The sequence below is a fragment of the Hirundo rustica genome, chromosome 2 (genome assembly GCF_015227805.2).
Source record: "Hirundo rustica isolate bHirRus1 chromosome 2, bHirRus1.pri.v3, whole genome shotgun sequence".
In the NCBI taxonomy this organism is placed as follows: domain Eukaryota; kingdom Metazoa; phylum Chordata; class Aves; order Passeriformes; family Hirundinidae; genus Hirundo; species Hirundo rustica.
Window position 1 is genome coordinate 91,980,908 of NC_053451.1, and position 26,186 is coordinate 92,007,093.

Genomic DNA, 26,186 nt, shown 5'->3' on the forward strand with positions numbered 1-26,186 from the left:
CACCACCATCACCAGCCGTGGCAGTAGCAGCCGGAGGAGCGCCGGCGGCGCGATGGGGTAGTCGGCGGCGATGGCGGAGCCGGCGGAGCTGCAGCAGGAGTCAGTAGTGCGGTTCCTGGCGGCGCGGGGCGGGCGGGCGCGCAACGCGGAGCTGTTGGAGCATTTCCGGGACTGGCTGAACCCCGCGGAGCCCTCCCGCCGCGCCGCCGCCCGGCACCGCTTCAAGGAGCTGGTCAACGCAGTGGCCACCGTGCGCCAGGAGCCCGGCACCGGCGTCAAGTACGTGCACCTCCGCCGCCGGTACTGCCCCCCCGAGTCCCTCGCCGTCGCCCCCGTGACTACCGGGGAGAAGGAGCCGGCGGCGGAGAAGAGCGCGAAGCAGCCGAGCCCGCCGCCCTCCCCACGGGCAGGCGCTGAGGAGACGCCGCCGGCAACAGGCGAGGATGCCGGCAGCCGCCCCCAGCCCCCGGCGCAGCGGGGCGAGCCGCCCCGGCCGAGCCCGGCGGTGGCTGGAAGCCAGCGGAGGGGCTCCAGGCGGGGGCCGCCGCCCAGGCGCGGCGAAGGCGGCGGCAGCGGCGAGGAGACCGCGATAGCGGCGGGCCCGGGGCGGCCCCCGGCGGCGGACGAGGCGGGGGCAGCGGAGGGAGCCTCCGGGGCGGCGGCGCAGGGCGGTGGCCGCCGGAGCCTGCGGGAGGCGGCCCGGGGCAGCTCCCCCCAGCTGAAGCGCGGCGCCCTCCCTGGAGGGGGCCGCGGCCGCGATTCGGACAGCGCCTCGGTGGCCTCGTCCTCCGCCGAGGAGGAGGGGAGTACCACCGGCTCCGTGGCGCTGGACCCCTTGGAGCACGCCTGGATGCTGTCGGCCTCGGACGGGCGGTGGGAGAGCCTGGAGGGGCTGCTGAGCTGCGAGCCGGCGCTGCTCTGCAAGCGGGACTTCATCACCGGCTTCACGGTGCTGCACTGGGCCGCCAAGCACGGGCGGCAGGAGCTGCTGGCCACGCTGGTCAACTTCGCCCAGCGGCACGGGCTGCCCGTGGACATCAACGCCCGCACGAGCGGCGGGCACACGGCGCTGCACATCGCCGCCATGCACGGCCACGCCGAGGTCGTGAAGCTGCTGGTGGGAGCCTACGACGCCGACGTGGACATCCGCGACTACAGCGGGCGCAAGGCTGCGCAGTACCTGCACCAGGGCACCTCGGGGGACATGCGGAGCCTCGTGGGGGCCCTGGAGGAGGAGGAGGAGGAGGAGGAAGGGAACGCCGGCAACGGGAGCGGGCGCTGGAGGCTCTCCAAGGTGTTGCCATCTAATCTCATGAACTACCGGCTCTCCCACCACCATCACGGCTCTGGGGAGGAAGCTGAAGGTACCGATGGGGCAGCGGTGCCAGGCAAAGGCAAGGAGATGACCAGGAAAGCCTCCGGCAGCGGACGCATGAAGCCTCGGCTTAATAAGATCCGCTTCAGGACTCAGATCATCCACAACACGCCCTCCTTTCGTGGTGACGCTGAGGAGGAAGAGCATGAGGAGAAATCCCTGAAATCATCATTCAAGCTCAGGCCGAAGTCCAATGTGTTTGGATAAGGCCGGGGAGCAGGAGGTCTGGGAGGTGGATGCACGGACCAAAGTGCCCTCAGGTGTAGCACAGAAGGTGAGGCAGGTACGAGGGGGTGCTCGTCTACACTCGTGGACTCTGGCCAGCAGGGTCCTGAGTATCTTGCTTTAGCTCCCAGTTCGGTGTGGTCAGTGAGCCCAGCAGGTCCACAGGGCTCCGGGAGCAGCTGCTTCAGCCAGGCCCTCGGTGCTGAAATGGGAGGCAGTGGGTGGGTTGAGAAACGCTGCGGTGTTTAAAAGCTGTGCTCCTTTCTCTCTGAAAGCAGGCTTTGGGATCGTAAACCTGTGTTAGTGGATCTGCTAGGGTTAGTGAAGTGAGTGGGGGAAAGAAAAGTGAAAATGCTTTACCCTTACATTATCAACTGGTACTATAAACTATCAGCAAACAACTTGCTATGTTAGAAGAACACCTCAGTAATATGCAAGTATACCTTAAGTTTCTCTTTAACAGCAATACCACCTGGTACAATGTGGAGTTGGGTACACAAAATGAGATGGTAGAGAATGGTTTCCTATCAGAATCCAAGCTTCAATCCATCAAAGATTTGAGCCTGTGTTGACTTTATGCATTGAAAAATTGCTTGATTTGACATCATGAATATATTATTTAAAAAAATCCATTGCACTGCAAGCAATGAATAAAGTTAACCATGTGCAGAAGTCTTTGCTGTCTGAGGTACTACTGAGCTTGCTTATCGCTGTTGGAATACTAATACAAGATAATAGAAGCAAAGAGGTTTTATATATATTTGGTATCTTATGTTTTGTCTTAGGCAAAGCAATTTTATTTTAATCACTGTGAATTCTGAAGTGCCAGACTTAGTGCAGTTCCAGTTATTAAGTCTGGTGAATTCTTGTTAGTGTTCTTTGTGTAACTCAATGCATTTAAAATCAGAAAATTGTGTTACAATGTGTTACCTGTGAAAGTTGTTCTCTTTTAGAATAAAAGAGCACAGACACCATTGCATGAAATCTTCATGAAACTCTAATATGGTTCTGTAATGTGATAGCTACAGGTCTGTGTTCGCTAGTAACTTGTATGCCAATCCCCTCAACCGACACTGTGCGGAAATAGAGAAAAAATAAAACAGAGAGGAAGAAGAAAAAAACGAGGAAGGTGTGCGAATTCACACAGAGGGTGAAAAACTAGAACTCCAAAACTCTCTCCCTGTTTATCATTCTGAATGAAGCAGCATAATTCCATATTCTAGTTAAGTGGTGGCAGTGGTGTTTGAGTTCTTTTAAACCTTTATTTCTAGTGAAGTGATAGCCAAGGCTTTGAACTGTTGTTCGACAGCTTAGTAAGTCTTAATCTGATTGACAAGCCTATCCGTTTGCTAAAGCATTCAGAAACCTTGAATCTTGTTTCTCTGCTTTAAAGGTAGCAGTTCCAGTGAAATGTAGGAAGCAGATTTATGTCCATATTCAGCTTTCCTTAAAAGATGAGGTATTGAGCCGACCCTGGATCCTGAATGCTACTCAGTGTAGCAGCTCATCTGGGTTTAGTTGCTAAAAGTATGGCCAGTTTCAATGCAGCATCTGTCAAAGCATGTTTCGAGTTGGCTTCCTTAAGATGCATGTGCATGCCTGGCCTGTAACTAACCAAAAGCAGATAGGCTTTGACATGTTAAAATCCAAATTTGAGACACTGATTAAATGCATGCCACAAGCTGTAGAACACCTCACGGGAAAACTGCTGCTGGGAGTGTGCACTTTTGAGGTAACAGCTCAGTGGCTGTTGCTAGTGACTGACATTTCTTGTAGCAACGGGAAGGAAGTGCTACCGATGCATCGGCATCAGACTTTCCATGCAGATAAACAACCAGTTTCTGCACTTCGTGTGTCAAAACCTAATAAATGACAGTGTTTGCACAGGCATGCAAGTGACACTTAACTATTTCTGGAAGAAGCTGAACTAAAAATAATATAGAACCTCTGCATAGGTGCTGGTCATTACTTCTGTGCAAAAAACCTAGAAATTATAGAGAGGTTCAGCTTTAGTTTACAATTTATAAGCTATAATGTTATAGATTTCATGTGCCTTCATTTTGGGGTGGTTACCACAAATGTAATGGATAAAATCAGTCTTGCAAAGCTCTTTGTCTTTATGTCTGTGGGACAGGACCAGAAATTTTCCCTCAGTCCTTCCTGTTTAAACTGCACGCCTGTACAGTGGGGTGTCTGAAACAGGGGGGATGAATTATACATATTATGATGTAGAGCTAATTCTGTTGTAACAGAAAAGATAATTAAATGCCTAAGTCTTAAACTTTTCTCTGCAAGATGAATGGGCTTTTAGACTTCTGTAGGAAGGAAGTTTTCTGACTGAACACTTAAAACGTGAGTATTCTTTGGTATGGGCACATCTGAATTGAGCACATATTCCACACAACTACTGATGTCCAAAACTTTAATAAGTTGTTTTCTGCTTTGAGAGTTTATAGTTCTTTCATACAGGCTGTTGGGTGAAGTGTTTCTCTCTTCACATGCAAGTAGCAAAGAATTGCACAAAAATACTGAGTCTTAGACAGCTGTTGGGTTCTAGGGAAATAATTGGAGAATTTCAAATAGAGCATACCTTGGATTTTAAGAGACTAACTGGAATATAATGTTACATAATATGGTAGAACTTTGCAAATTGAAACTTGAAAAATTAATAAAATATGCCTAATTTATAACTCATTATTTGAAGTATCAGAGTGAAATTGCTGGTCCACTGATACTGTATAGCTGTCTGTTAATGAAATTTCACCATAGTGGTCCAAAGGTTTCCGCAAGGAGGGGTGCAACAGAGCAAATATCTCTTTTGGTGTTTGAGATATACTAAAGAATGGCTGGATAACCACTATCTGTCTGCGCTATGGGAATAAAGCACTTTGATTTCACATTATGACTTGTCACATTCCACATGGTTACTTTTTATAACACGAGCTAAAACTTAATGGGGTTTTTTTGAGGTAGGAAAGCCTTGATGTCCTATTTCAGTATATTTGCAGTCTAAAGGTGTGCTTGAGTCAAATATTTTGGATACATTGCCTAGAAGGATGTGACCGAAATAAAGTTGTACGGTACAGAAAACTGGAGCACTTACTGGTATCGTTTTAATGGTACGCCTGAAGTTACTGAATGTGTTTGTTCACTTTTTATGATGGTGTGTAAGGCAGCAAGACTGTAATGTTACATGTGGTATCTTTTTTTGTACTTTGTTCAAAAAATTTTAGAGGCCTGGAAGCCTGTTGGGTTTTATTAATACACTTTTTGTGGTTGTCTCTCTGAATGGTTATGAGTTAAGAATCTGTAAGCTTTAGTTTTATGAAATAAAAAGAGCCCCATGAATGCTCTGAATTGGCTCCTGTATCCTATATACTTAGATGCATATTGGCTGTTTAAACTATCTACTTGTTTGTGTTGGTATTTTAAAATTATCTCTTATTTAAATATCTATTATTTTATTTTTAGGATGTTTGATGCTGTCTAGTACTCAAGCAGTAAGACATGGAAAAAGTACGGTAGAGTTATTTGCAAGACAGCAACATTTTTCTTTGGCAGCTACTTTCTAATAACTCATGTCAAAGTAAATGAAGACACAACAATTTTTGTTGTAGACAAATATGTCTAAATAAGGGCCTGGGAGAGTGGCATTGCTTAACTTAAAATAGCATCCTGACCTTACTTCTGTACTTAATATCTCTGACTCTGGAAAGACTAATACTAGTTTTAGTCACTGTGTAAAGGTCAACACCTAATTAAAAAGGGTTTAGGATTAAGGTATTTTGTAATGTGTCTTAACTACAGCTGGTGGCTACTGTAAAGGGAAGTTTCATCACCAAGAGAGACTGTGGGATTTTGGTGTATCTAAAAATTCTTTGAAGCTGTTTCCTTACCAGAAGTATGTTAAAACCTCATGTGGCCAGTAGGGCCTAACAGACATCCAGATTTATGCTTAAACTGAAAAAAGTCTCAGCTGTTACCATGCTGGTAGGTCAGGATGCATGCAGCTCCAAGCCAAGCAACCCTAAATCAGTCATGTGGTGACACAAGTGAGAGAAGAAGGGAGGAGGAAGTGGTCTTGGAAACTTAGGAGAGAGTAGAGGCATGTGAAAGCAGCTGAGGTTATGGGGAAGTGGAGGATTTGGTAGAAGAGCAGTCTCTGTGGACTTTCTGATCATGCAATGGCTTGACTAGTTCTTTAGAAAATTGTATCTAAACATACATCCCTTCTGCAGAGTAATAGTTGACAGAGACTGCTTGCTGAGAGCTCTTAACATAGATTAATGTCTGATGCTAAGTATTTTAGTTGGCCCTCTTGCCAACATTTCTTTGTGTGACTAGTAGTGTTTGCAAAAGCACAAACAACTCCTCTATTCAGTGTAGCTACAGCTGTTGCAGCACAGTCCTGGTGCATCAGAATAGCCCAGCTTAACTTCAGGCTTCTCAGTGGAAGAGAAGCTATTCAGCATTGCATTGCTAACTTATTTTTCGGTAAGCTAGAAATGAGGGCTAAGGAGATTACAGTCCTGCCTTAATGCACCTTGAGTTATATGGAATGCATATGAACCTGAAGGCAATAGGGTAAACTTCAGAGACTTCATCCACAAAAAAGTAGTTGAGTTATGCATTTTGTTTCCTTGTTGGCATTGAAGAAAAAAGAAAAGTGCATACTTTCATTTTTTCATGTCTTCATCTGAATGTGCAAAGGAGGAAGAAGTCTGAGATTAATAGAAGGTATTAGGAGAGAGGCTAGCTTTTTAGTTTGTGCTAAACTGTGAACAGTTTGAGAGAAAAAATGAAACATAATTTTGAAATCCTAGTTTTGTTATAATGAAACATCATTTTCAGCTGTTCCATAATTTATCTTCTATGATTTTTCAGTTCAGCCAAATTTTGCATTGACATGTCCTAATGTGCACTCATTGGAAAAACTGAGCCAACCTACCAGGTTTTGTGTCTGCTTTTAATAAAACTGTGTTACAAGTTAGGTAGCGCATCTCCTGTGGTAAAACCTTGAAGAAAGCGTATTCTGAAACTTCTACAAGGAGTGAAGCTGCTAGTGACACATGAGATGAGGTAATGAGATTAGAGCGGGTAATACTCAGGTCAAGGTGCAAGAGCATTCCGTGTTCCTTCAGCTAGACCAGCCACGCCAAATGAACCATTGCAGTGTATTTAGGTGCACCTGCCCTTCTGCATGGACAGCTGTAAACTCTCCCCTCCCCTGGGTCACATTAATGGATTTTAACCTGCTTGCCCTTGTTTTCATTAAGAGGCATTTGGCAAACCCGCAGTGGGACTGGTGAGAGGGATGAAACTGAAAAGATCTGTGCCCATCATGGCTCTGCATCAGTGCAGATTGATTGATAAATGGTAAATGATTGAAGCTGACTGCTATCAGTCTAAAGCAGAAGGCCTGTAGAATGTATCCTTGCATCAGCCCTTGTCCATGAAAAGAGACTTTGTAAACCTAACCTCAAATGCTGCTAACTACCGGAATAATTCAGTCATGTGGGCTGTATCTGGGCATATCCTCAGTACTCCTCTGCTGAAGCCAGAAGCTTTCACTTTTTCTGGCAGGCTGTTGAGCTCTCCCATTTATTCCACTTTGCAGTTCCTTAAGAGTGCCTGAGAAACTGGTACTGGGGTGGGCATAAATAACAGGTGTCTCTTAAAAGCTGGGTGGGGTGATGGTTTGGGTGGAGTGGTTGACTGTTCTGAAAGTGGAGGCGTGGGGAGAGGTCCTTTTAAAGAAGTGATAAAGTATATCTGCAATATATGTTGAGGCACAGAAATCCCTTGGGACATTTCATACTAAAGAGGTACTGTCCCTTTTAGTGCTTTAAATACAGAAAGACAAAATTAACTGCACAGACTAAAGATGTCTCTGTTCACTGGACATACACTTACACAATATAAAGCATCCAAGTACCAGAAAACATGTTTGTAACACTTGAGAACATCTATATTTGCTATTTCTTTTCCTTGTTACCTGCGGCACAGTATCTTGCTATAGATACATCTTATGGGAATGACTGTGACCGTTTGGGACAGTGTAATTAAAGGGGTGCAGGTAAGTCCTGCTGGTTCAGCTGCTTCCCACAGCAGGAGCATTAGCTACCAACCTCAGACTTGTCTTCTGCACCTTGAAACGTCCCCTTGTGCCGCAGCTGGGCTGGGTGGAGCAGCCTGGGTGTCGCAGCTGCTCCCCTGCAGTCCACAGCTGCACCGCGTGGGCTCCAGCACTGGTAAGTCTGAGGCCTTTTGAAGCTGCTGGCAGTTCTTCCTTGGATGGGGGTGGAAGCAGAGATGCTACATCATTTCATCTGCCTGTGGCATTTACACAGGTTTTACACTTTCACATGTGAATGAATGACATGAACTGAACTATGGGTGAAACTGGAGGGTTGAGAAGACTTTAGCAGTTAAATGGTGCCAAGTACTTCATCTAGCTGACATAGCTAGTCAACAGTCTGTTATTAATCTCTAGCTACTGACAGAAATCGGTTGTATCAATACTGAACAGTGGCTACAGGAAAGTAAAGAGTTGCTGCAAGATTATTGTATCTGTTCATAAGATACATCATTGTTCTTAAAGACATCTCATTAAGGATTTTTTTTTCTTTGCAAAATGAGTTAGTTGTATCATAGGCAAGAGCTTGCAGTATTACATCCCCAGTATGTCTTTTAAGGGCTGTATAGTAGGTCCCTGACAGCTGATAGCATGCTAGGCAATATTAGACTTTTGGGTATTAACTTGGAATTTTCTCAACTTTGAAAGTCTGCTTCAAGTACCTGCAGTAATCTCAACTTTCTTGAGCCAAATTTTTGTTTCTGGGATAACTAAAGTGTTGGGCAGTTCTTGAACTTGTCTACAGAAGAGAAATGTAGTAGTGGCCTTTATCCAGTGTTTACATTTGTGGGTCTTAAACAAAGCGAGAACCCAAACCTTTTCCTGGATCTGGAGTAAATTTATCTGAAGCAATGTTTGCAAACAGGCAAACATTGAGCAGAAACTTCTGCTGTATGCACTGAAGGACTGCTTTTTTCTCTCTGATATATAAGTTGTGCAGAATAGCCATTGTTATTTTTTATATCATTGCAAAGTTTACGATTTAGCTCAGAACAGATAAAAAATCAGAGAATTCTAAATTAAAGTGTGATTCCTCCTAGATTGGAACCTTGGCTAAAAACAAAGCAACTGGTTTTCCACTAGGTAGCAAAGTCCTGCTATGCAAAAGTCTGCTGATGGTGCTTGGCAAGGCACAGGGCTCTTCTGTATTTATCCTCTTCATTCCTAGCTACTTCCCATACATCCCCTTTTTTCTCTCTCTCTATTTTTTAGTGGCTTGAATTCTATAAATATTGATTAATAGAGCTATAAAGCTCAGAAAATGGGGATGCTTCAAATAAAGGACTCTCTTTATTAAGAATTAAATGGAAAAACTAAACATAAGCTTTCCTTTTCCACTTGAAATTTTAGTAGAAGGATCAGAAATTGTTTTGATGATAAAGGTCTCCACATACATAATTTTAATTATAACACAGGCAAAACTTTAAATTGGTGGGGAAATGTGGAAAAATACCACACTTCCTCCTTCAGGTTTTAGTGTTGTGTACCCTAAAGTCAACACTATGAATCATAGTCTGCTTTGAATAAGAAACACTGCATATAGTTCACAAGATTTCCAACTATTATTTCATTAACCATGCCAAAAGTAGTATCTTTTTCAATGGGTCTTTAATGGAATATCTGGCTAACTGGAATGCCCACATCATCATCCTCTTACAGATGAGCCCCTTTTGATCCCTGTGTGACTGAATCTAAATTCTGGAAAACTTTGCCTCACATCCTGTTAAAAGTAGAATACTGTAACTTTACAGATGACTAACATTTTGAAAGCTCACTTTCCTACACACTCTTCAAACTGAAATGCCTGTTGTAAAGACAATGGAAAAAAAAGGCAACCCATCTCAAACATGCCAGTACACACAGTGAGGAAGCAGTACACCACAACAGCTCCTGTCTTTGTAGCTGTTGAATGATTTTAATATTCCACATTCGACACTAGTGCTCTTCAGGGGGCCTTTTCTGGTTTAAATCCCTCTGACCTGTTACAGTAGTGGGTCAGTAATGAAGAATTACTTACTCTCAGAATACTTCTTTTTCACCAGTTTTCTTTTTGGAAAGGAATTGTTGCCATTAGCTGTGGAGTTCTTGTTGCCAATGTGGCAATTTGCCAGTGTGGCTTTTTTCTAATGGTTCTTTGTGGGCTTATGGAAGTTTTGCCTTCTTGTTTGACTTGAGATTGAATGAAACAACAGGGAAATGATACTGGAGAAGTAGAAATTGATTGGGAGAGGAGGAAATGCTTTAAGCTGTTGAAACTTGTGCTTGCACAGCCGGTATCCCATAATATCAGATGTAGTTCAAATAGAGGAAAGGGTGCAGCTCCTCATCTACAGTCCCTAGAATCTTTGTAGCCTGCTTAAATGGTGGCATCCAGGTAGGGATCATGCCTGCAAATAGATCAAATGTATGCAGACACGTATAAAAAAAGGAAAGGCATAATGCTTTTGGCTAGATATTTTCCTACTTTTCCTTAGCATCATCTCACTATGGCTTTCCTGGGAGCCAGTCAACTCATTTCAAAATCTTCTAGAACATATGGCATTCATGAAATTTCAAATAACACTAAAGGGATGTCATTAAATCTTCAAATCTTTATCCTTGAAACTTAGTTTAAATGACACAATTGCATTTAAGCTTAACTGATAAAATACTCTTAGGAAGGAACTTAAGCCTAGCCTAGTCAATGAATGTAGGTGGAAATCAGTGTGTGACTGCAAGACTGGCTGCAAGGCTTTAGCTGACAACTTGCATTTACATCCTGGCATGAATAGCTAGGTGCCGTAATGATGAGTGCTACAGAAAACTACTATGCGTGTCTAAGAAACAGCTGAAAAAAAAAATACCTCTGTTGAAAAACTGGTTTTTGAAATTTTGTCTAATTTTTGTCTAATATTGCAGTGTAACTATCCACCAGTTGAGAATCAAATTAACCCTGCTGTTCCCTGTAATCTCTTTTTTTGATTTGTGGAGTGTGAAGAAAAAGAAGCCAATTGTTACTACAGGATCTTCAGGCTCCCATGTTTCATCAAAACAGCAGAATTTCCCTACCCATACAGAGCATCTGTAGATTCTCTGCAGACACTACTAAACTACTTCCAATAAGAATGGGAAATACTGCCTAAAATATACTCAAAATTTAAAAGCCTGAGGAAATATGAGGCACACAAACACTGTATGAGTTGTCCAAGTTAACACAGGAAGACTGTGAATAAGAAGTACTGTACCCAAAAGAAAAAAAAAAAAGAAAAAAACACAACAAAAAACCACTGTTTTGCCAAATTCTCATCAAATGTTCAATCCTACAATCTTAAATATGGAATTTATGTGGGAATCAAGTAGTTCCTAATTTTAGAGTTTTTGACTAACATCTTTAAATAGTCAGAGTTTCTTCACTCCCACGAATGATAACTTTGCATTTGCTGGTTGTCTCCTTTTTTTTCCCCCCACCCTGTGGCTTGCAGTGACAATGTGGCAATTCACAAATGAGTGGGTGACATAAAAATGTCACTGCTAATCCTTACTGGTATTGATGCAAAAGGTCTATTTATGTTTGCTGGCTAAATCCTGCATCTAACAGAAGGCATTTATTAGTCTGTTGTTAGAATAATTGTTTCTTTAATGACATGTGATGTTATATCTGATTATGCACAGAAGCAGAAAAGACAACTGATGGAATTATAGTGCAAATTGCAGTCTCACAGGGAGATAATAATAAAATCTTAGGGTTTTTTGCCCTGAGAATTACTCTGTATTACACTAATTTACGTCCATTTCTTCTACTTCACTCCAGAACTATAATTAACTAGAACTTCCTTATGTTTGACCTTAGCTACACTTTGTTCATGTCAAGTGCAGGAATAAATTTGGGGCAGGTGTCTACCAGACAACTGGTATTTTATCAGCAGTAGTATCAGCATCTTGATTGAGCAGGATCTACAGGACTGATATGGTCATCAAGAAGTAAAATTACTGTGTCAGTTACTCTTTTTAATCTTTCTAAAGTCAAAGGAGGGAATGAGGACTGAGAATAAGTGCTTTTAAGCCAACATAAATTGTTATGAGCCAGAGTTCTCCATGATTTGCATACCACAAACTATGTCACAGCAAATTATGGTATTGCAGACCAATTGTTTGTCCACAGATTATTGCGTAAATTCAAGAAGTTATCCCATCCAACTTTTATTTCTTTCGTTATGTTCTGGTGAGTAGCTTCAAAAGAGCCACATTAATGTACAAGCCCTGTGCCACTGTGTGAGTAACCAGGTGCTTCTCCGAGCTCTGCCACAGAATGTTCTGTGCCTCAAAGCTTAAGAACTGCTGCTCCAGGGTTAAAAGTGTTTCCTTGTTTTGGAATCACTAAAAGAGCCAATAAGCAAGTGTGGTGTTTTGGAATCTGGCCATCAGAAAAGCTGTGAAGTAGCAACCCAGCACCTGGAGGTGACTTTACGCACGATTCTTGACCCCGTACTGTGGTTTGACGTTAAACCTGTGCAGACCCACCTGGGCTTGCACAGGAAAGACATTGATTCCCCCTCTTCCATCCCCATCCCACTCCCAGATATCTGTACCCACAGGCTCTTACAAGGGACCGTGGAGGATGAGGTCCTTTAGCCTGCTACCGCCACTGAAATGTGAGCTGCCACTGCCGTTGGAATGAACCGTGGTCTCCCGGAGGACTTTGGTGCTTGGGGAGTTTAGTTCCACCTCAGGGTCAAAACCAGATGAACAAGGATTTTATGAAAGAACTTTTTGATTTGGACAGTGGGAATTATTTCAAAACTAAAAGCTCCAAAGGGAGTTGGTTTTTACTGGTTTTCTCAAAGGGACTTGTTTTGTACTCAATTCCTCAAAAGGTGTTGGGAAAGTCATAGCTAAGGAGTCTGTTCTTTCTAGGGTGCCGGCAGCCTGATGGATCCTTTTATGACTGGCTAAATTAAAGTCGTTTTCTATGTAACTGCAATAATTCTCATTGGAACTCTTTTCAGATATATTCCTTTTTCCTCTTCTAAAAGTTCTACCGATTTGTTTCCTCACCTCACATTAGAGTGTAACCTGCTAGGCTGTCTGTATAAATAGGTAATGGTGTTCACAGCAGGGAGCTTCCAGGGGCAGAGGACTATAACCTGCAGCACATAAGACTGGTCATTTGCAGCATTCTTTGCAAACTATTCAGCAGTCATTAATGTGGAGGGAAAAAAAAAAATAACATTGAAAAACAGAAGAGATGACTTTAGAAGAAACTTAACACCTCCCTACTTTTTAGTCTGAGTGTTATATCAAGCTGCAGTTCTCCCATGTTTGGATTGTCAAAGAATAGGCTCCAAACCCATTAAACTACCTCTGCCCATGTAAGATTTAAAAGAAACAATGAAAGAAATTAAAAGAAAGCAAGCAATGGAAATTTGCATTGAACTGACCAAGTCCTCCTTAACAAATTTTTGTGGGTTTGACCAAAAAAAAAAAACACAAACCCAAGAAACCAGAAGTAGTCAGAAGTTTAAGAAAACAACATAATAACAGCTCCTTTAAAATAATTGGGATAAACTGTAGCACTACTGGCTCCTGCTTTACTAGAAAAAGAACAATATTAATAACCTTTGGTCAATGCTCCTTTTCTTGCCACGGTTTCTAGATTGTTGTAGCCCTTAAATGCTGGCTTGAATTTAAGAACTTGATTTTTTTTTTTTTTTTCATCACCATGGAAAGTATTCAATTTTTCAGCACTTCTGTATGTGTAACAGTTTTTCTGTGTTTGTTCTCTGACATTACATTCTATGGGTTTGGTACTTAAAAAGGGTCAGAGCTGAAGCTAGTACTGCTCAGGAAGACACTGTCATTCTGCAATTAAATAATTTATATCAAAAATTTCCAAGCTGGACATGGGGATTTCCTCATTCTATTTAATGAAAGCTATGTGGCTAAATCTCCTTTCCGGTTCAAAAATTCTCAAATTAATCTTTTCTGCAAAATCTCGACCTCACAAATACATTTGCAGTTTAAGCTGTTCTCCTCACAAGCTTTGTTTGGACTCCAGAAAGTCCCTTCCCATCCACATTCGTCAGCATTTCAGTTCTGCTGCTGTTTAGAGCAGTGGCTGTCAAGTTGGGATAGCACCAAAAGAGGCAGGAACTGGAACTGGTGTTGTAGTGTTCTTAGGAATAGGCTGTGTACTGAAACCAGCTCAAAACCAGAACACTTACACTGAAAAAAAAGAATTATGCCAGAAGTAACCCCTAGTGACATGGCTGCATTTGAATGGCACTTTCAGCTGTCTTCACATTATTTATCTTTTTGGACTTTCTTGGTAGGGGCAAACCCTGGATATTTGAGGCTGGTTTGTTGACATGATGAGAAAAAATGATGCTGTAAATTCACAGGAACTGGGAGGGGAGAAAAAAGACAAACTTCAAGCAATCCTCAGTCCAAAGCCATAGCTTTCACTGGCACTGTTTGGAACGTGCCTACCAACTACTAAAGGCTGCTGCTTCTTAATGTAAGGGGCACATACTCCGTGCCCCCAAACAAACTGGATTTTTGTCTAAACTCAGAACCTTTACACAGAGAAAAAGATATTGGAGCATTATGAATCCTGCGGAAAGTTGATGGACTCTTATAGCCCAGGAACAGATTCTTAGAGTTATACAACCAGAGTACAATTAAAGTACATGAGCTCCCAGGTGCTGCAAACTGAGTTTTGTCCTGCTCACACTGGGTGAGAGACCTCGATCTCTTCCAAGTACTGGAATGAAGCACCAACTTCTTATCCTCACCAAAAATGACCTTACCCAAAGTCAAAGGTGAGCAGTTTCTGCCAGGTCAGAATTTCTTCACAGGCCCTAATCTGAGACCCAGAGATGGGGCAAAGCCAAGTCCAGTGGAGAATGGCCAGGCTGCCCCTTGTGGCAGTGGCAAGCTGCTGATAACCCTCACATGGGCTGTATGGGTACACCCCAAAGATCACACATGTCCCCACTGCATCCTAAACACTACATCATGTAGTTTAGTTTAAACCTGGTTTACTGTCATTCTTAGGCTAATGGCAGTTATTTTCTTTTTGGTTTCCAGGGTTCCCTTAATGCCAGAATTCACACAAATGTATTTTGTAATTTCTGTGCCTTAAATTTTTCTTACTTAGGCTAATGAATTTTTCATCTAGCCCAGCTTTTCCTGCCTGTGAGGACTTCTGTCTTCTTCCTCCCAAGACAAGTGAAGCATCACCCCTCCTGAGACCAGCAAATGCTTCCAAATGCAGTACTTGGCAAATGGCAACTCACAGAAGAGTGACCTGATGAAAAAATTATTGTGCAATTGAATATGCAAATGAAGGGGTTGGTCCCTTAAGTGTGCTCAGAGAGAATGAGTACAGGGAGACCAGCCAAATCAGAACAAAATGGAATGAAGATATCCTAACCACTTAAATATGCTTCCTTGTAAATGACAATGGAGTCTCACTAGCCAGAACCTGCTGTACCAGAAGACTGGTTTAGCTGAATGTGAGCCCCCTACTGCGCAGGGTGATTGCCATCAGAGTTTCTGTGCTGTGGTTTATAGTTTCTGCGTCTTTGCTATGCCAAAATACTTTTTTTTTTTTTTTAAATCCATGGAGTACATAGTGTATGCAGAAAGCAAGCAAACACTACATTGCAGCAATATGTCCTTTCAAATAATGACATACTGCCAAAATACTCCAATTGGAAAGTTTCCACTGAGTTATACATGAAGATGAGCCTTTATACTTACAGGTTCACTTATACCTCACACACCTTACAGTCCCATCTTCCAAGAGATTAACATAAATATGTCTCTGCAGATGGATACTTCTTCCTAGAAATAAGCACTTCCACTTCAAGATGGTTAAGCCATTACAAGGCAGTACAGATCATGTGCAGATAAGGTTTTAGAGCTGAGATATCCTGCCCTTAGGAGTAGGAATCTCTCTCATGTTATTTCACTTCTCTGTATTAGCAGCAGCAAATAGCTGTTTGATAATGGCTTTGCAAATACAGTAAATACAAGTTTTAGGAAGATCCAGAAGACGTAACCTGAAGCATAAATTGAAAATCAGACAGAAAGAGATTTAAAAATTTGGGGTGGAATTGAAGGGCAAACAACAGAGCTGCACCTGGGCTACCAATACCAAGACAACACTCATGTTTTTCCCAGCAGAATCGCCCAAAGCATGACCTCAAGGTGCCCGGTCCCTTTGCTCTTAGAAGCGAGAGGCTGGTGCATCAACAGCTGACCCAGGGAGGGAGGGACAGGGGAGGGCTCCTACCCTCTGGATTTTCCTCTGAGTCAGGTGCCACACTCAAACAGGGAAGGGGGTCACAAAAATCAGTGTTCTAGTGTCCATTCCTTAATTCCATATATACAGGAAATCTAAATGGGTTATGCTGTCAGTAAAAATTTCTGCTTATTTTAGCATCCATATGGAGGTTTCTGTCTTACCAGATTAATGTCGTTTCAGAACAAGAGGTTTTGATTTTCTTCCACTGGCTCAGGATGTCTCCATCTGTGCAGAGTGTAGACTGCCAGTCCCAGGTGGATTCATTTTCTCTGAGTCCTGCCAGCAAACCAGGACTGGGGCCCCTCTGGACACTCACCAGAGACGATGGGCAGCAGGGCCTGCAGCTCCTGTTACCCTATGGCTGTTTGCATCCCCCTCCTGTTCTGTTCTCTCCTCTTCCCACTGGAAAGCAACTTACATGCACAAATGTAAATTTCTCAGAGAAGTTTCAGTAATGCTGCAAGATTTTGTGATTTGATGCTGGGCTATAATTGTCTATTAAGAGAAAAAAATAAAATTCTTTTTAAGAAAATTGTTTGTTTCACTTTTACTTTTTTTCAAAATGAAATGGATTTCTTTTGACCTTTCTGACTCAGTAGTTCCTTGAAATTTCATTTCTACTATGATTCATATGTATGGCAATACTCAAAGCAGAAAAAATAATACCTTTTAGTCAAATCAAGTATTTAATTTATCCTGAAATTATTTTTCTCAAACTTTTTAATTTCACCAGCCATTTCTGAAAGGTTTCTGTTTTGATGCTACTCAAAATTATTTTTCCCTGTCATTTCTTTCTGGACTACCTGTGATTCAAAATATCCATTATCTTCATTATCCTATTTCCAGGTAACATGAATAACCAGGACCTGTTATCAGAGAAAGATATTTTCCTTATTGATAATTTTATGCAGAAATTCTTAACTTTCTCATTTAAAAAAAAAAAAAAAAAAAAAAAGGGAAATATTTGAGATCCCTCATCTTAATAATAGCCAGAACTGCCTGTGATAAGTTCTGTAGAAACTATGGCTCCTATGTGTTATCTGAAGCTCAGCCAGAAAGTAAAAGGATATGAGAGGAGATAAGGCATCTTCAGAAATGTGTTCATTTCAGATATGGCTTCAGAGCATTTTCACTGTCTGTTAAAGAGTATTGGAATTTGTCTTTCAGAAATCCTTAAAAGACAAATTTTAGACATTCAAATTCATGGCATTCCATGTGGATTTAATGTTTAGCTTATTTAATTATTTTCTATGAACTCAGTCATTGTCACTGTGCAGGTCTGACTGACACTCCAGTCCTTCCAGCTATTTAGAAAATCTGTTAAGCAGGGACAGCACTGATATCTTCCTCACATGGTTCCTTTCTCTCATAAAGTTCCTTTCTACAGACCACACTTCAAGCACACTTCCCCAGGAGCTGGGTCAGTTCTCTGCTAGTTTAAAGGACCTTTATTTCGGGCAGAGGAGTTTGTAGGACTGCAACTTTGGATGTCAGTGTGTATATTGTAGGCACTGGGGCTAGTTACGTGAGAGGACTGGCAGGGCATGCTTATTCTGGAATATGGCACTCTTTAAAAAAGAAGAGTTTATGAACAAGGCAATGGTAAAAAAATCCTTTCACCAATATCCATTACTCCCAAACATCTAATGTGAAAGAATTAAAAAGGGATTGTTATCTAAAAGAATTTTATATCTGGAAGTAATTTTGAAAACAAGCACACATCACAGACTTAAAAAGAGGCTAAAAAAAGTAGATAGACGGTTAGTTACCATATTAGATGCAATCAGGATATAGAAAGATAGTTTATTATATTCCTCCTTCCCAACTTTTCACATAGAACCTGGATTTGGCAAGCTCTTTATCTGCTCGGATGAGTGCTTACAATAGAGCTGAGAGCTCTGAACCCTGCCAAACCCAGCAGATCTCGTTTTTTGCAGGCTTAGTCCTACCAGCTGCCATCCCTGAGGTGCTGGGTGCTTTGGCCTCACTGGTTCATTTGCCCTTCCTGTGCCCATGATTTCACAGCACAATAAATCCAGCATTAGGGCTCTGAGGTCAAAATCACCACAGCAACACAATGTAAAGTGCTGACTTACACCAAGCCCTTGCTGCTGAGTCAAGTTTTCACCGTTAATCTGTTGTGTTGGCAGGGTTGGGGGTTTTGCAGGAGCTTTAGTATCATCTCTTTGTGCTGCTTGAGCTTTATGCTGGATCGCCTGTCATCTCCTGTGGCCATCCTGGGGACGGCACAAATCCTGCGTCACACTCTTCCTGACCCCGTGGGGCAGGGACCTTGTGTCTTTGCCTGATCCACGTTATCTCTGGCCTGTCATGTTCAGCGCCAGGTTCTGACACCCTGTTTTCTGCTGCTTGTGTACAGCTCCAGGCTCAGTGCCTTTCAGCAGCAAACGTGCTCTTCTGGTTATTCTTTCACTTCCCCGGAAGGCTTTGGAGCAAATCAGCATAGGGGAGGGAATGCAGTAACCAAAACAGGACGTGGGACTACTGCAACTGGAGCCAGGGAAAGCCTCTGCCTCTGTTTCCCCTTCCCTTGGCCATATATTTCATATTTCTGCTGTCCTAGACTGCCATATACCTTCCTCCAAGTCAGAGGTCCGGTGAAACCCATCTTGCAGTGGCTCCTGCAGCCTTTCTCACTGTCCTGCTCACTGGAGGATGGAGCAGGGGCCGAGGCTGGCCCTGCTGCCTGGGTGCCATTGCACCACCAGCAATATGGATGCAATTAGGCAAGACAACCTACCTGCTCCCACAGCTCCTGGTTTCCCAAGGAGGGAGACCTGCCCCTTGCCTTCCCAAACCCTGCTCTTCCCTAATATACAATTCCTTCCTTGCCAGCTATCCAGCCCTTTGGTGAATGGATCTAGTTCCCTGCTAAAGACCCAGCAGGGATTCAGTTCTCCTTAGTTTTCTGCCATCTTAATGAAATAAGAAGGGTCAGAGAAGCACCAGCGTCCAGCCAGATGACGTGGCAGTAGGAAATACTTGAGAAACTGAGAAAGAAGGCAGTGGTGGCACTGGCACGGCAGCACCTTCTTTAGCAGGCTTTAGTCTGTGCTGGCTAACCAGCAATACTATTTCCTAAAATCACTATGTCATATATAAGGTAAATATGACCTATGAAGCCTAAAACCAGGATGTAACACTGGATCTGGGAAAGGTGAGAGAAACAAGTTTGTGGTCATTTGTCCCTGTCCTTGTCCTGTGCCACCGGCAAAGGGACCACATTAATGTTTAACTAACATGTTTTTCCAAGGGGCAGGATAGAAATTTTCAATGTGCTTCAACCACTCAAAACATTAGTCCTCTCTGCCAGTGGAGCTCTCTGATAGGAGTCTATTATAGTTCAGTTGCTTTGTCTGACCCTGGTCCAGAACGGTTTATCTCGCTAGGTATCCAGGAAGGACAGATTTCATCCTGCCATGTTGTGACATTTTACTATTTTATTTCCTTCTCAGTGAGATTCAAGGTGTCAGAGATTCCTTAATTTCCATGGTGATGCAAGAGCCTGTACTGTAGATCTACATGCTGGAAAACAGCTTTTTTAAAAATATTATTTGTGGCTTTTCCATTTCTGCAAACAAGGTAGAGAATCTGGCAGCCAGATTGATGCCCTGACAAAAAGGCAAATGACACAACTGCCCTTCAGAACTACAGTAAGTGCTTTGGGCACTGCCAGGTTTTCCAGAGGTACTTTGAAAGAGCATTATCCCTCTTTTGTACTCCCTTAGCCATGGACCCAGATGTGTTCCTTTTCAGTTACAGGCATGACAATGCCCCACAGTTTCTGGTGAAATCTTTGTCATTTCACCTCATGTCTGTGAAATGACAAAAGCAATTAGTGCAGATATTAAAACAGACCAAAGCACTTTTCCTTGAACTTATTTTAGAGGGTATTTGATGCAGTGCAGAGTTACCTTACCTCCATGGAAGAGGATCACACCCCATGCAATGAGCAGAGGATTCCCTGTAACTCCTTACATCTACAGGTGATGATGGGATGGAGCCCCAGCTCAAAAGAAAGACAGAGAACAACCATTTACCAACCATATAGCACTGCAGGACACAACTTGAAAATAGAGCCCACTTGCTCCAGCCTGGTCTCCTGCTGATGGACCAGGGACCCTTGCCATCACGTCTTCTCCTAGGTCATCTAACAAGGTGGCTCCTAGGCTGGCAAATTGCTTTTGAAGCTGTAACCAGAGAACTAGGAAAGCTTATCAAGAGCACTTCCTGCTTGGAATAAGTCACACAGTTCAATTTACTTGAGTATTGCTCTCCTTGAGATACTGCATGTTCTGTGAAACCTCCTCGAGATAAAAATAGATTAAGAAGATAGGAAATTCTTGAAGTGGTCCTAATCATCAGGATGAAAGCCAGGAGAAACAGATTGTCCCCTGTCTACTATTAACATAATTAATGGCCTCAAGTTATGCCAGGGGAGGTTTAGATTGGATTCTAGGAAACATTTCTTCACTGAAGTCTTGTCAAGCATTAGATCAGGCTTCCCAGGGAAGTGGTGAGTCATCATCCCAGAAGATATTTAAAAGACATGTAGATGTGGCTCTTGAGGGCCTGGTTTAATGGCAGACTTGGCAGAGCTGGACTAATGGCTGGACTCGATGACCTCAAGGGTCTTTTCCAATCTAATTTTTTTTCTGTGATTCTGTGATTCAGGTTATCTTGGGTTTCAGTTCCCCCACCCTGGCAAACGTCATAGCTAGATCTCCTTTGCTTCAGGGATGTCACAGCAAAGTGGCTGGGACACTTCTGTCCTATGGCAAGACTACAGTTACTGGCACCGGCACTTCTGGTGGAGCCACAAACACAGGCTAATGGATTAGTGCTGCCTAATCAATGTGACTAGTGCAGACCTAAGTCTTAGAGCTGTCCTGATACCTCTGGCACATTTTCTTGTCCTGCTAGCAAGTTTTCCTTTCATGCATTGGCCTCCTGTTAGCTTTTCCATATCATGAGGTTGAAAAATTAAATCATAAATGTCTGATACTTGCTTTATTCAAGGACTTGGCATGATCCTGGTGGCACAATCCAATCCATCCCCCTTTTTTTTTTTTTTTAATCAGGAGAAGTGAAAAGAAAGAGCAGCAGGTACCAAGCACCTCTGCTAAATGCCCCCAGACTTGCATGAGAGCATTACTGTATCCTGAGCTGCACAGAGAACAGTACTGCAGGGGCATATACCAGTTCCTACAGGCCTGCTCACTGCTCTTACTCATCCCCTCCCAGCACTTTATGTGGACAAATTTTAGGTTGTGTGAAAGCAGCTATTTTGGCCAATTCAGTGTTTGCAAAACATGTTGGCATGGTCACAAGAAGGGCACCTGGGAAGGGCTATGAAAGCTTTGCCAGCTTTCTCTTAACTCAGGAAGGCCATAGAAAAAGCTACCTCACTTTGATTACACATCTTGCAGAGACATGTTCTCACAGCAAACGTGGCAATAAAGATGGATTGCCCCTTGAAAAAAATTCCCCAGAGCTGAAGCATTATATCTGGTCAACACAGTTCCCACTGCCTGAGCTTCACACTTACAGATACTTTAATTTAGGTCTGGATCTGTCCCTTCATGCCCACAGGCAGGGTGAGGTGGGGAAAACAGCAAAAGGTTGTGGACTTTTAAAATCGAAATTCTCTGTGAATGGGGCACTTTTTAAATATAGCCACCCAAAACACAACTGGAAAAACATCCAGCTCCTATCAGTGCTCGTTGTACGGAGGTGAGGCCTCCTGCTTAGATCCCGCTTCAGCTGCCTTCTGCCACTTTTCCTCCCCAGCCCTCTTCTCTGTCTGGAGCCGTCTGAGCAGAGCAGCACCCTGGGCCAGCACAGCCAGGCAGGGGAAGGACAAGCGAGGAGCTGAGTTCAGAGCTCCAGGCACTGCTGCTGGAAGATTTTCCACCTGCCCAAATGTGCTCTGATTCACCATCTGCTCCAGGCTGAACAATAGAGGAATTACAACTGAAACAGCTACTGAAGGGTACAGCTAAATGTGACTGCTTGTGCCTTTTGCCTACTTGGCTGCCTGGCTCCTTGTGACGGGTTTGTGGCACCTACCCAAACCTGACTGAGAGCTGCTCCAAGAAATACTGGGGATTTGTTAGTTTGTGAAAAACGAAGAGAGTTGGACCCTGCAAGTTTTGCAAATGGGGAGCTGACCTCTGAAACAGAGATGGGAATCACTCACCTTGGTGTCAAACAGAGCAGCTAGGGGAGAAAGTGGTTTGATTGCCTATATCCCTCTTCCTGTGCACAGAGCAAAGTGAAAAGTCATGTAACCACCTGCAGAGGTTTTAATAAATAAGTGTATGGGGAAAGTTTAAAAGCTTGAGCTTTCTGCTGAGCAGACTGTCTTCTGGGGCTGTGGCTGCACGGCTCAAGGAAAAGTCTCTGGTTGGTACTGACACCTCGGCTGTTTACTGCAGAAAGAGTGGGTTGCAATCCCACAAAGGAAAAGCTGAAATCTTAATGCCATGAGTAAGAAATGGGAGGAAGGAATTATTTTACTGCACATAATGAGTGCTAAAATGAGAAGGAAGTTGCCACCTTCAGGTCTGAGGCTGAGTCCCAGTTTTACAGCTGCAGTCTGGGCACTCAAGGGTTTCTGCTCAATAACAGAGTCTCTTCAGAGGTCAGAGATTTGCTGGTAGCTGCCCATTGCAAACATCCATAATCTGATGGTGTCTACTGGCCCATGTACCAAACAGTAGATGAGGATGTATTTAATCCATCTATGTCACACTAAGACTGCTAGATAATTAAAAATGGAAACTCAGCCCCAGATCTGCAGTGATAATGTCAGATGAGGATATTATTGGCATTAAATTGCTTCACTCTCACATCCCATCCCTTCCAGATGGGAATTATTTGGACTTGGATATGTGCAAAATCTTTAATTAGTGTGCTCAGAGTAATAGATTAAAAAATCTACAAAAGACAAAAATAGTAACAATTATTATTCCTATGGTGATCTTTTCCATTACTAACTGTTTAAAAATATGTATAATATCCTAAATACGGGTACTTATTACATCCTTTGTTTAACTCTTCATTATTTTAACTATTTGCAATTGGGGTTTTTTTTAACTACTTTTGGTTTAGATCCTTGATATCCTTATCATGAGCCTGATCCTGTTGGGCTAAGAGGTCCAGAGAAAAGGCGGAGGTAGTCATCACCCCAGATTTTACAGTTTGATTGCAGTACAAGACAAGAGAGTGATCAAGTGCTGAGGCAAAGCGAGGCCGTGCAACTTGTAATAGCTGGCCCACTCCTTGGTGGTGGGTATCTGTGAGGTTTGGTGGAATGTCAAAGAAGGATTTTGAGGAGGCGTTGTGAGGAAGAAGAGGGGATGACTTCGACAATGGCTGTGGGGAATGGGTATTTCAGTGAAATGGGAGAAGTCTCGGTGCTTCTCTTAAAGGTGTTTCATGAGTGGGGCTACTCAGGCAGGGGCTTCAGCCACCCTGGCTTGTTCACTACATTTTTTGCTGCTAAAGAAAGTCACATTTGCAGTGCAGAAGAGACACAACTGCCTTTGTGAAATGCTGTTTAGGTTACCCTTTGCATAGGAGGAAATAGTAGAAACCGAGAGGTGTCAATTCCAGCATTCCTCAACATTTTTTGTTGAAGAAGGACATGAGACCATCTGTACAGCAGTGTCACAGGGATTTGCACTTACAACCACAAAAAAGGGCCAAAGTCTGAAGGTTTGTCGCTTACCACTACTTCTATTTGTTCTTCAGTCATATCAGTGAGTGACTGTGTGGGCAGCTGTTTACCAATACCATTCTGCAGTCTTTTGCTGGATCACATTCTCATGTTTCATGGAGTGATCACAGACTGCGGGACGCTGATTTTACCTATCTTGTGGCCAGCTGTACTTCAAATAAACTGCACTTCAAAGAGTTGTTGAACTGTTACCCAGGTATGAGCATGAGCAGCTGGCAGCCAGCCTAGGCTGCTGCCAAGCGGAACAGAGCATGGAGATGGTGAAAAGCAGGAAGGTGATGTGTTCTGAGGAGTTCTGCTTGAGGACAGCCGAGGAGTGGGCACCTCCACAAGCAAGTGGCATAGCGACAGGCCAAGACAAATCTTTGCAGAGACAGGCTTTTTACACAGAAAGGTGTTTAGGCAGTGATGGTTTCAACCAATCCCTACTCACAGTAGTTTTCTCTTCCAAGTAATTGCAGCAGGGAACTACATCTCGTGTTATTTACTGCTTTGCATTAAAAAGAATGGGATTAAGGGTGCAGAAATTGGGAGGTACTATTTCAAAACAGATCACTATCAGTGCAAAAAGGATATGTAATGAAATATGTTAGTGGCTTCATATGTTTTCTTAAAAGATTGCTGTGGGTTTGGCCACATTTTCTTTGGGAAGAAAATGGTGAGACATCACCACTTTTTTACTGTGCTAGTTTTTACATTGTGTATGCCCTACACTGGAGACAGTGATTCCTTCTAAATAACGCTATATTCTTTCCATAGTACATCCTGTGACTCAAGTACAGAAAATCTATTGCTAAACCCTGTTGTCTATGCTACCTGCCAGTGCACTGGATATGAGTAATCCTCAGAAGCAGCAGTAGAACAAACACCCTTAAAGAGGAAAAGGCCCCTCCTTTCCTGAGAATGGAAAGTTTGGTAACAACCATTACTTACCAGACTTATCTTATTCATAAGCAGAGAAAAAAAGGGCATCCCAAGAGAGGTACAACTAATACTAAGGACATTGTCTTGTGAAAAGTGAGGTTGGCATGCCAGACTTTGACACTAAATAAATGCCCTGCTTGAGAAGCTGATGTAAGGTAAGGAACATCTACAACTTTTCAGAGCTACAAAAATAATCATATATTAATATTACTGACCAGACACGATGAGAAAATACTTCTCTCCCTTTTGAAGACGTGCATGTTTTAGAGATTCCAACACTGACAAAGGCAACATATGCAGAAACACCAAGGCATTTTATTTTGGACATGGTTGTGGGACAGAGCCTCAAGTTCTTGCTTTAACTCCTCTCACTTCCACATACAAACAACTGAAGCCCAACCATCAGTCTTCTCACCATGAGTCCACAGGTAAACAGGAAGTTTCATAGCCTCAAAGAATGCAGAGTATACTGCATCAGACCCCCTAAAAACTCCTCCTAAAAATGAGATTTGGTTTGCTTCTTTGGTTGTTACTTTTTTAAACAATAATTTTCTTTTACTTCAAATATAACAGGCTAGAAATATAGATTTATTTATTTTTTTTTTTAATCCTTAAAGCTACAAACAATTAAAATTTTGCAACCATTTTTAAAGAGGCTTTCCTCTTTAAAACTGGGGAAAGAAACTTTCAGAATGAAAGGACCCAGCATGTATTTTTGGTAAAAAAACCCCATGAAATTCTACAGTCCTGGAGTATTATAATGAGTATATGCAGTAATTAATGCTTCAGTACAATATATTGTGGTATGACATAACATTAAAAACCCACTTTCAGTGAAGGTGAAGACCTTTGATGAGAAGTAATAGATCATTTCCCATTTGATGCAGAGAATGGTTGATGTTTTCCTAAATGTTTTCCTTTCGGCCACATCTTAGTTTCTTATCCTTGTCTGTGTCCTCAGCATGAATACAATAAATGCTGCAAGAAAACAGGATGTGTAGCAGATCATTCATGGTAGAACAAGCACTCAGAATTTTTTTTTGGTGGGACAAGAATTACAACCAAAACCCACCTTCCCTACGTTGTACACATGGTTAATATCAAAACACTTAGAATATCATTAAACATTTTGTTTGCTAGACAGATATCAGCCATCTTCAGGCAGGTTTCTGGAGCAGATTTGGTGGCAATGCCAATGCATGAGAGGAGAGGTTCTGGAGGGAAAGGAAACCTTTCAGCAGAGTGAATGGGGGCAGACAAAGTAGGGCTGGGAATTCAGATGCCCAGCTGATCAGCCTGCTCAGTGGAAGGTAAAGAGGCTGGGGGTGAGGAGCTTGGCAGGAGTCTGGGCTAGCCAGTCCAGAGATCAAAGCACAATATTTCCCTTGATGCAGGTCAGCATAAAGCCTGACCATCTGGCCACAAACACTGACAAAGTACGCTTGAGCCCCATTTTATTAGGGACTTAACTGGTGCG

At 42.9% G+C, this 26,186-nt stretch overlaps 1 protein-coding gene across 1 annotated transcript; it reads left to right on the forward strand.

Annotated features, from left to right (window-relative positions):
- The first annotated feature begins 49 nt into the window (after positions 1-49).
- Positions 50-4,953, forward strand: SOWAHC (sosondowah ankyrin repeat domain family member C). Its single transcript, XM_040054639.2, has one exon. The coding sequence runs from the start codon at positions 71-73 to the stop codon at positions 1,580-1,582; it is 1,512 nt and encodes a 503-aa protein (XP_039910573.1). The 5' UTR covers positions 50-70; the 3' UTR covers positions 1,583-4,953.
- The last annotated feature ends 21,233 nt before the right edge of the window (positions 4,954-26,186 follow it).

What these genes read in the sequence shown, in the direction of transcription:
- SOWAHC (XM_040054639.2), top strand. Translation starts at nt 71, where the DNA reads ATGGCGGAGCCGGCGGAGCTGCAGCAGGAGTCAGTAGTGCGGTTCCTG.